The 11319-nt window shown below is 42.2% G+C and overlaps 1 protein-coding gene across 1 annotated transcript in view; it reads left to right on the top strand.

Moving 5' to 3' along the window:
- Positions 1-9505, top strand: part of LOC104413643 (transmembrane protein 182-like) — a 15761-nt gene extending 6256 nt beyond the window's left edge. Inside the window, exons 4-5 of the mRNA XM_010024703.1 lie at positions 1327-1464; positions 9276-9505. Coding sequence (XP_010023005.1) covers positions 1327-1464; positions 9276-9505 — 368 coding nt within the window. The remainder of the gene's footprint in view (positions 1-1326; positions 1465-9275) is intronic.
- The last annotated feature ends 1814 nt before the right edge of the window (positions 9506-11319 follow it).

Genomic DNA, 11319 nt, shown 5'->3' on the forward strand with positions numbered 1-11319 from the left:
GGGAGCAATTCTGCACTGGGGCTGCATCCCGGGGTGCTCTGGGGCTCTGCGTGGAGGTGCCAGGGAGGCAAGCATATCTCAGCACCCACATTTAGGGCAGTGGGAGCACTGGGCTCCTCTGCTGCACCAACCCTGCTGCAAAGCATTGGGACACCTGCAGAGAGCAGACGCTTCTATTGTTAATGTTCATTTTATTTCAAACCAGTCCATCCTCATATGCAAATGATGACAAAACAGGAGGCTGCCCAAGAAGAGGGGTCCTCCAGCTATTACCTGCTCCAGAGATAATTCTGCCTTATCTGCATCCTCTTAGGCTCCCTGAGAGAAACGGGTGATGGGAGGTTAAACATGAAAATGAATTCTGTGGTTTTGGAGAGTTCAAGATACTTATCTCTCCCTAAGTGGCTCTCCTGACAAAATGGTTTCAAATGAGTAAAATGCATCTTCTCTGTATCATTTTTCTTTCAAGTGTGAATCATTTCAGCGTTACCCACTTGCTCGTGCTCAGCTTAAGTCTCTCTAACTACTGCTTCTGAAAAACAACAGCCAGAGTGAGATGCAGTGGTTCAAAGGGATCAGATAAATCAGGGGAATGGGGAGCAGGGTTTCACAGGGTCTCTGCCTGAAGACCACCACCTTTGTCTAAGGTTTATGGTAGTGGTTGGAAGAGACTTGGCTATAGGGAGACTGAAATTAGTAAGCTATCTCCCATCCCTTAGCATGTGATGGACTCTTCGAGCTTGTTGGCTCTGGCTGGCATGGCGATGTGAATCTACAGCAACCCTCCCAATTCAGTGGATGAAGAGGCAGCTGTTCTTTCTCTCTGCTCTCTTACTTGGAGTCAAGCAAGGCCATTAACGGGGGAAATCATGAGCTCCTGTTTTCCCTGCAGTCCTGCTTACGAAAACTGTATTTTAAACCAGGAACCTGGCACCTTCTGTAAGTGTTAATTAAAATGGAACAATGATGTGGTCTGATTCCATCTCTCCAAATTTTCCTATTTTCTTTCCTTTCTTGCCAAGCTTTTCTATCCCCCACAGACGCAGCTAAGCACAGTGTCCTTTGCTCTCACCCCCTTTTGTGGTGTGCTTCCCTGGCAAACCCTTCCAACTCCTTGAACTCATTCCAATACCATTATGTACAGCGTAACATTCAACCTGAACTTGCACAGGTTCTGGGCACATTGCACCCATGCAGCAGCCAGGGGTTAGCAAAGCAGGAGCTCCAGCTCTTCCTGACATGAGCAGCATTACGGAGTTGAGCATGGACTGAAGTGAACTGCTTTTCCTCTCCTTTCCCCTGACTTTGCTCTTTTTGACTGTGCAGTGTACAGAGGCTTCTGGACGGCATTCATCGTGCTGGCTGTCGCCACTGGGCTGGTGGGAGGGCTGCTGCTGGTGTGCGGCGTGCCCTTCGTCAGCCCCCGGTCCTACAAAATCGGAGGCGGATTCCTCCTCTTCTCGGGTAAGCTGCCAAGCTGTGGTAATGGGATATGGCCAGGGCAGGAAGGTGTCCGTGCTCTGCTTTGTGCATACAGGGGAAGGGGAGGCAGGCGGGGATGAGGCGCTGCTGGGAGAGATGGGGGCTCTGATGGGAACTGCACTGACTTGGAGTAAATGATTTCCCTCTTTCCACACTGGAGTTAAACCTCTGTGCTCAATCAAGCTTTAGCAAGATAGTCCTAGGGAGTCTGGGGTTTTACCTTTTCCTATGCAACACAGAGGAGCAGAGCCTTTTATTTTAGTAAAGTCCATTGCTGTGTCAACCCTGGGCAACAATCAGCCACGCTCTATTCCCCTAAGTCAGTCTTTGCATTTAGTTCTATCCTGTTTCTGATGTTAGCATCTGGTAGAGCTGGAAACCCACTGAGCAATGAAAGATCTACCTGACGATTCAAAATGGGAGGGCTGGCTTAATAAAACCTGAAAAGATAAAGCCATGGCACAGCAGGAAAATGAATTAAAATTAGACGTTTATTCATTATTCACACTGCTGTTACAAATGCTTCCACTGATTTATCACTTGGGCTTTTTTCTTTTTCTGCATTTGAGAAGGAATAACTGGCTTAACTAGTAGAAATACTTGGTTTATAACAGTAACAAACTCAGAAAAAAATCTTTTTTGTGACTCAAGCAGCTAAAGGCTGAAGCTCAGCTGAGCCATACCAAGGGAAGAACTTCATACTGAAGTAAGGCCTTTCTCTGAAAAAACACTGCTTAGTTATGATCCTGTGCCAGGTTCTGCTTCCTCATACATGTCATGAATCAAACACGAGCCAGTGTCTTTGCTCCCAATCTGGGCTTTGAGCGTGCCCAAGTTTTTTTGGGCTGAAAGCTTTCATGAAAATATTTAGCAAGAAATGTCCTACCTGACATTTAGATGGAGTTAACTAACTTCGGTGGGGTTTCTCCTGACCCTGGAGAAACTCCACCTAAGCTCCTTCCAATCTCACCATGCCCTGCTATTATTATTATTACCTTTTACTCTTCCACTCCCCTATTTAGTTCCCATTTTATAGTTCCTTTCCTAATTTCTATCTCCTTCAGGTGTACTAATCATTAACCATGTGATGCCAGCTGAGCTGCTTGTCAAAATGAAGCTAGATGGCATCTATCTATTTGTCTAAATAATATGGAAGGTGCTAAATCAATTTGGCTCTACCTGCCTCTGCTAATTCACTTCTCATTTTGTCCAATTTTCCATTTGCCTCCAGGTCTTCACTACTGAAGTGAGGGCAGTAAGCTTATGGGTATTTGCTTATCTCTTTCTTGAATAGTTTAAGAAATATTTGGTTTGGCTTAATTTTTCTAAGCGAAAATTCCACATGGTTTTACACACATTGATTTTGTTTAGGAATGCAAGGCATCTTCTTATCAGATCTCCATCAGGTACCAATGCCTTGTACTGAGTAGTGTTATCCACTTGTGTGTGTGCTGAAGTAATTTCTTCTTGCGAGACTAGGGCCGAATGCTTGAATCATCCCAGATGTGACACTCTGCCTACCTCGTTTAAAGCCCTACCTCTTCAAGACACTTAGCTTTAGGCCCAAATGGAAAAACTGAGATCAGTCACCTTCTGACACTGGACAGATAAGTAAAATATCCCACAGGAAAAGATGTTGAATAATATCGAATCACTGTACTCCTTTTTTTCTTTTTTTTTTTTTTTTCCATTATTTTTGCACTTTATTTGACTACCTTTTGATTAAAAGGCTGGGGCATAGAATGTGACACTTTTTAGAAGAGCTGATTATGCATCACATAAACCTCTTGGCGTTAGACAAAGATGCTGCTGTTTAAATTGAAGTTTGTATTAATGCAGTTTCAATCTGAACAGCAATCATTGTTATTAACTGTCATTAGGAGGAGCGAGTTCAACTTGAAGAGACTTCCTGCTATATTTTCAATCTAAATGATAGCTAGGAGAATGCAATATTATTTCAGCAAAGTTTGCTTAGAGTTTCAGCTGGTCCTTTTTTTTTAGCGGGTGGGGGGATATTCTGAACCCAGACCTCTGGATCCTGCTTGGCACTGGCTTCCTGATGGATTTGGAATGCAACCCTCCATGCTCATTTTCTTTCTATCCCTTCTAAAAATATTTTGCATAATTGCACTAAACACTAGGAACAATAGCTTTAACACAGCTTCACCGTCCTTTCCTTTGGATAGCGGGATGTGGAAAGATGATGCAGGAGAAAGCACGTCTCGTCTTCTAATCATGGCCCATGGGTCAGTGTTAATTAACCTCCCTTGCAGAAATGATCTCTCCTTGAGGAAGTGTGAAAATGCTGAAAATTTGTAGAGTGGGAATGTGGTCTGGCAGTCAGGTGACGAGATGGGGAACCACAGCTGCAAGATGGCCCAGCATCTCAGGGCATCCTTTCTATGCAACTTCATTCTGTCCATAAACTCCCTCTGTCCCTTTTGGTAGTAGCCCACACTGAGGACATGAAATCACAGCCATGGTTAATCGTTGCAAAATGGCAACATTTGCCACCAAAAGGCTCTGAAGATATTATTGGTGCAATTGCATTCCCAAGTGTATTTATATATAAGCAGCCTGACATGATTTGAGGAGTGCGCTCCTCCATTGCTGAGGCGAATTCAGTGCGTAAGAGTGAAGATTGATATCGCTCAATTAGTTCTCTTTGGGTATCCTTTCCAAGATGGCTTTTACTTACTGGACTTTCAAGAGGGCAAGTCTGACTGTCTGCCAGCTACGGTAACAAATGTGGTGCTTGGTGGGTGGCATTCGTGAAAGCCTTTTCAAAGGACCGGAGCCACCCCCCTTGATTTCCTCTGCTGGGCAACTCATGAAATACAGCCAGAGCCCATCTGACATTTACATTTGCACATCTACAGTCCCAGCTGAGGAGTTATCCTTGCCAGCCTACTCCCAAAAGTACCTGAATTACATGAGCAAATAGCCAGTGTGCTGCTTTCCTTCTAACATTTGCCATCTCAAACTTAGCTTCAGTTCTTGCAAGGGGGAGGCAGATACTGCCTGGTGACTAATCGTCCCCTTGTATCAATTGTCAGATGACAATATGATTAATTATCACTACAATGTCACTGAGAGGGCCGGGTGAATGCTGCACTACAGCTGAAATGCTGACACAACTTTGCTTGTGCTCCTTGTGCTCATGCTTCTTGGTTTTCATTTCCATTGGGCATTTTAGAGACCAAGCTTAGAAAGGAGCAGAGGCTTCATCCAGACCTAGAACAATTACTGAGCTTGCTGTGCTGCCCTAATACATTTGGACCAGCTGCATAGCTGTAGGCTTAAGTGAAAAAATGACCTGAGCTCTACCTGGTGTCTTGCTCAGGGGTGAGGAGGTTGGTTGGAGAGCATGTGTGTACGGGGAATTTTCAAACCAAGCAACAAGGATGTGTGTCCCAAGTAATGTTAAGCAACCAAAAGAGGAGCTCGTTATCAGCTTGCCTTCCACTGGAAAGCACAGAGAGATGATGAGCCATGTACAGGCTACATTTCTTCCAGCTGCTGTTTCTCCAGAACTTGTGTGGCATGCATGAGTGTGCTCACACTGTCCTGCAGCCACAGGATAACTATGGCCATGGGCTGTTTCCAACAGGTAAAGGCAGCACAACCCCTCTCCTGTGCTTTTAGAGTTGTGGCATGGTCCTGTGAGGGGAGCATGGTGTGTACTCAGACCAACCTGTTCTTCAGCATGAACCAGCTGCATTAAAAGGCAGATTTGCCAATCTTTTGGGTTAAAATGCTGAATTTTGCTCTCAGATTCCTCTTCCCAAATCAAGCATCTCCATTTTGGCAATCTCAGGCTTCCCACATGCAGTAAAGGCTGACAGTTATGAAGGGCAGCTGAAGGTCACCCCTCCATTTCCTTGTTATTAACATCCTTAAGGGGTAACTAGGGAGAAAGGTGAATGAGTCAAAGTTCATTATTCTTGTAATTAGCAGATTACACAAAAGTTCAGTAGCTTCCCCAGAATAAGAGTTAAAGATTGAGTTCACTCACCTGTCCCTACAATTAGCAGCTATAAAGGTGTCACAAGGATATAAAGTGAGAGAAAGAAAAAGCCTGACTCCAATTTACTCACAACAAAGGTGCAGCCCTCCTAGGAGGGGGAGATGTAGCACTGGCATTCATTGTCCTGCAGTTAGGAGTGTACAAAAGAGAAAGATTTAATATCCTACTTCATTTTTCTTGCAATTAGCCCCTCCCCAGAAGATGCCATTGACCTCATCAGCACTGAGACAGAGTTTTGCAGTTAATTTTTCTCCTTACCATCCTAATGAACAAAGGTAAAGAGGGAAAGGGAGAGAAAGAAAGGGATCACTTGGCTAATTTTCCAGTGGTAGAACCACGGCGATGCTAGGAGGAGTGCGGGGAGGGTCTGGCTTGATGTGGTCTTCACTTATGCTTACCCCAAACCTCTGTCTCAGGCATGTGTGCCAATGCCAGGCTCATTTCTTGGGTAGAAAACTAGATTTTTTTAATTTTTTTTTGTTTTTTCAGTTTTTCATTTTGATGCCCAAGGCAGGAAGAAATCCATCTCTGTACATAAAGAGCCATTTTGGGCTGGCAGGAAATGAAAATGTCTTTCTGTTAAAAGCCCCCAAAAGCAGATGGTAAAATAAGACCCATTCAAAAGATGAAAAATCCAAAATAATATATAATTTTAAATAAAAAATGCCAAAAACTTACTTTGGTAATATGGGAGTGAAACATCCTGATATTCTCATTTTGAAGAGCCTACTAATGTCTGAAAATGCAACACATTTTAAGCAGTTGCATGAATAATTGTGATTATTCCAACTAAGCTTATTTTTTGATGAACAGTTTTCAGTGAGCTGCCCTTCCTGAACTTCCACCATCCTTCTTCAGCTGTACCTGCCCTTTTGATTTTCTTCTCTTGCTGAGGAGATGGTGTAAATCCCAGGGACTCCTCACCACTCAGCTGTAATTATTCCAGGAAAGAAGGCTGCTTACTTTACATTTTCTTGTCATTTTCCCAGAGTGTGAAAATGTTCTTAATTTAGATGCCATGGCTGTGCCATCACCTCCAGTACCTGTTTAATAATGAATTCTTCCATACTGAGACCTGGCACTTCTCCTGTGGAAAGGGGAGGGACTGTTTCCCCATCCTTAGCTCCTGGCGAGCTTGGGGATGATGTCACCCATCCAAGGGGCTTCCCCTCACCCTTCTTGCTAAGAAATGGTAGGTCTTAATCTGATTGTTTTTCCATAAATGAGGCTTAGGCCATATAAATTGTCCTGGGACAATTCAATGCAAAATCCCTTGTTACTTAGAGAAAGGTAGGAGAATTCAGAACTATGCTACTGTACCTATGGCCTCTGTCCCATGGGGCTATGGTTTTATTTGCGTCTCTTACGGTAGGTATTATAAGTTAATGAAATAGAAATTGATCTTTAAAAAGAGCACTTTTCAAGGTTCAGTTGCTATCTAATTAATTTAATTTTAAATTACATCAGTAATAAAGACTTAATTGCCTTCTTATCAATATATTGTCTTTTGTAAAGGACATGTGACTATTTAAACACACAATCATTTTCTTATAGCAGAATAATTGGTATTTTAAGCGTACAACTATCATATTAAGTGTAAAATATTTATTTGTGCGTTTAATTTCAAGTGGTATCGAAATCTCAATGAACATGCAAATGTTACAACAGCTGCTATTTAACTCCTAGGCTGCCTCTCCAGCAAACATGAGGACTTTTCCATGTAAGGGAAAAGGGCTTGAAATATCAGCGTGTGGTGATGTAAAGTATATTCATACGGTGACACCAATTTTTGATTCTTAGGATTCAATTTGCAGTCTTAGAGTATAGAAAGCAGTTTAATAGACATGACAGCTTAGAATGGGTAGCTTCAACTTCTTTATAACACACAGGAAGGACTTTGAACCCTCTGTACCTTCCCATAAGTCTCATTTTTGGCTACAAGATGAGAAAAGGAGCTTTGTAGTAGCAGATGTGCTTATACCCATTATAAGCAGAAACACAGCCAAACACTGACATGTTTTATCTGACTGAGAATTCAGTAACTACCATCACTAAGCAGATGTATCAATGTCAAGCTTTACTCACTTCCTTTGCTTAGTATGGGAGCTGGATTTTTGTAGTGTGTAAGCTTCTGGGAAGAATAATTAAATATAGTACAAGCTACCTGTGATTTAAAAATTGCAAGTGGAGAAACGAAATCCAACAGAAGCCACAACAAATCCGCAGAACTGTGTGGTAACTTGTCAACTAAACTAATTTTGAACTGTTCACTTCTACTATAAACGTGTTATAATCTGTGATGTATTTCTTTCATGTATATGTGTGTATGTGTGTATATCTATGTTATATGGCACCATTCAAAAAGGGCAAGCTTCTAGCTGTGAAGTAGCAAGATCAGATATTACCAAAGTGCCTTCAGAACTGTCATCACACTGTCACTATTTAGTTTTAATATATGTTGACTTTAAAATGCACTATATATATTCTTTAATATGACACAGTAAATAATATTAGGGCCACTCTAATTTTTGTTATCTGCTTCACATGGGGGAGCTAGACCTGCAGCCTCTGACCACCATTACTTTGAATTATGGGGAAAGGAGGTTCCCATTAATGCACTGAAGCCCCAAACCTGCCGTGGGCTGCGCCAGGTCCAAGAGGTGCCTGTTCACCACATGCTTTTCAGGTGTGGCTGAGCTCTTCCTGCGAACCCTGACCTTTGATGGGTATGCATCTGGAAACATGAGATCATGAGGTCTTACAGGAGATCTGCTATTTGGGTTACAGGCATCCTACAGGCTTGGGAAGCTCTGAGGCAAGCAGACCCTCTCTAAGTGAGATGCTGGCCTTGCACTCGCTGTTCGGGCTTGAGTGTGGCCTCAGCCTTCCTATTGTCTGACTTGAGGGGAGGGCAAAGAAGTTTTCACTTACCAGTAAAAAGACTTTCTAGCCTCATGTTATAAACTGATTATTACTCTTTTTATTATTCTGTTGTTTAGTTGCCCATCTGAGATTAATATCCCATGGCTATATGCCTTTTCTACCATATTATGCATTATTTCTCTGCAAAATAAGATCACCAGTACTCCTTGTCATGTGTTCTAATACTTGGTTGCAAAGCTCAGTTTAAGGAAAGGTGACACAAGACATAAAGGGGAACTGCCACAAGCTGCAGCAGCTGCTCAGTGTCTGTGCAGGCTGTGTTTGCACCAGTAGCAGGTTTGATGCTGGATAACTCTTGCCACCAGAAGGACTGATCCACATACCTTTGCATTTCTGGTGGAAATTGGATCGGACACTTCTTTGAAGGGTAGATACAAAAAAGGAGAAAGTGTCTCAGTGTCTCCTCCTCGCTTATCTCAGACAAGTTAAAAATATAAAAGGCAAAACAACCCACCTTTAAGACATGAATGCAGACCTGGCCTCACACAGATCCCTGCTGTGCACATCAGCTGTGTTCAGAATGGTTTCTATATGACCATATCTAGCTGTAACAGCCCTCAGTAGCACTGGTGCTTAAAGCACGAGGTGTTGGTGCGCTGGCAGCTGTGCAGGAGCTGGTCATGGTGGTGTGGGTGTCTCCTGTGGCAAGTGGGCTTGGATTTCCCAGGAACCTGCAGAGCAACATCATGGATAATAATTCTGCAACGCTAAGCTTCAAAGCCGAGTACCTGCAAGAATAAATGGAAATCTGTTACCATCTTTTCTCAATTTTCAGTCTGTGTTTTATGCACAGAGAATAACGCATCTTTGTCTCTCTTTCCAGGAGGCTTATTTCTCCTGCTCATATTTCTCTTTGTGATATGGAAGGAGTTTGCTGCTGATTTTCAGAAGTACATCCTCCTGGAGAGAAGTGAGAAGTGCATGGACGATGTGCCCGTGCATGTGTACTACGGGTGGTCGTTCATGTTCGCCGCAGCAGGGGTGCCCCTGGTTTTACTTTCCGGACTCGTCTTCTACTTAGTTGGCAGAGACATTATGAAATCCCTGGAGTAAGACAAATTTGGAGAAGGTCTTTGAGAAAATTGGCAATGCTCTTTGTAATGAAACACACAGGACTAGATTGTTTTTGTAGCTATAATTGTCAGCATAGATGCATGACTACACTCACTCTTGCATGGAGGCAGTGATGGAGCACTGAGCGTCCAACCACTGTCAGTCCAAAACCAGACCCAGCTGAACATCCAGCTTCATCATTTTCACACTTTGGAGAAATTTAGACATTTCTATGGGGTTTGCATCAGTTTCCTCTGTAGCCCAAGGAAAAGTCTTTGCTGTTAACAGTGGCTTCCCCCGGCTGTTAGCAGAGCCCTGCATCTATATTCAGCAGACCTGGAGTTTTATGGCGTTCCCAGCATCCCTGTTTCTTGTAAAAGGTAATCAAATCTGGCTGTGACGGTGTACACTATAATGTCTATTTTTGAAAAGCAATTAAGGATTTTTTTTTTTTAGCTGGCTCTAATTGACGTCAAAGGACAACTATTTTAATGGGTTGTCGGGAAACATGAGAAACTTCTTCGTTAAAAGCCCTGATTCCGAAGATACAAATGTACCTGGACCTAACCTAACTTCCAGCAAGTGAATAAACCAATTTCTATGGCATGAAACATAACATGAATTAATCTGTGTTTCTTTACAGCACCACATTACTCTGCATGTAATATTTTCCCTGGATGCAGTGTTGTGGGGATTTTCAACCCCAAAACGAAAAGATCATCAAGAGTTGGGGGAAAGGGAGTGGAAGCAATAGTGCTGTAATAGGGTAGACCCTGTCAGCCAGCTCAGCATGGGACCTCGTTGTATTCTACAGATGCAGCACAAAAGAGCTCCAAAAAGACAAATTCTACACCATTTAGATATTTTTGAATTCTTGCAGGTTCTCAGGCATCTGACAGGTTGCAGAGGTCCTGTGAAGAGTAATGCATGCTAATCCTACACCAAGCTATCGAGGTACAGGGGGTGAAGTAATTTATACTGTGTATGTGGAGGTTTGTAAAGACACTTGGGAAATGATAGATTTGATCTTGTCATGTTTTTCAGGCTGGATGTTGATGCTTTGAAGTAGTTTGTTGGGCCCTTGTTTGCTGAACTCCTTTGCATAAATTTTGAATCAAACTTCCTAAAAATGCGTGCTGTTCTCATGAATGTCATAGTTTGTGCTGAACATATATCTCCCAAGCTTTATTTCACACTATTGACTTAGTATAGTTAATTAATAATGTAATGTAAATCTCTTCTAGAAAGCAGTGAAGACTGTTGGCAGTATAAAAATGTTTGTTAATGCTCTTCCTAAAATATTATTCAAGTCTGGCATTTCTTTCCTTTTGGAGCAAGTTCTAATTATTCCTTTACAAGATTCATGGCATACACTGACTGAAAAACTGTAATTTCCACATGTAAAGATTAGTTCTTTCATATGAATAACAGGCTTGGTCTACAGTTCTTAAGCAAAATTCTCACTGGTTTTGCTTAATAGAAATTTTATTTGAATAGAATTAGTAAACACAGGTGAAAATCATGTTTTTTCCCAGGGAATAGATGTTTCATGACATTTGCAAATGTACAGATATTTCAGTATTTTATTTGGCTGTTCTGGACTTTGTTGTTTTGGTTTTGTTTTGTTTTTTTCTTGATATCTCCTAGGGTTATGCCTGTGCCCCCTCAGTTCCTCAAGTGATAATTTCTCACGATAAATTCCCTTTGCATAATTTTTGTCATTTAATTATCTATTCAGCATAGAGATGAACACTTATGGTCACAAAGAATAAAAGTATATAATCCAGGAGCAGAAGAGGTCAAGATTTACAGTC

Source organism: Nestor notabilis, unplaced genomic scaffold, assembly GCF_000696875.1.
Source record: "Nestor notabilis isolate BGI_N333 unplaced genomic scaffold, ASM69687v1 scaffold1462, whole genome shotgun sequence".
Lineage (NCBI taxonomy): Eukaryota > Metazoa > Chordata > Aves > Psittaciformes > Psittacidae > Nestor > Nestor notabilis.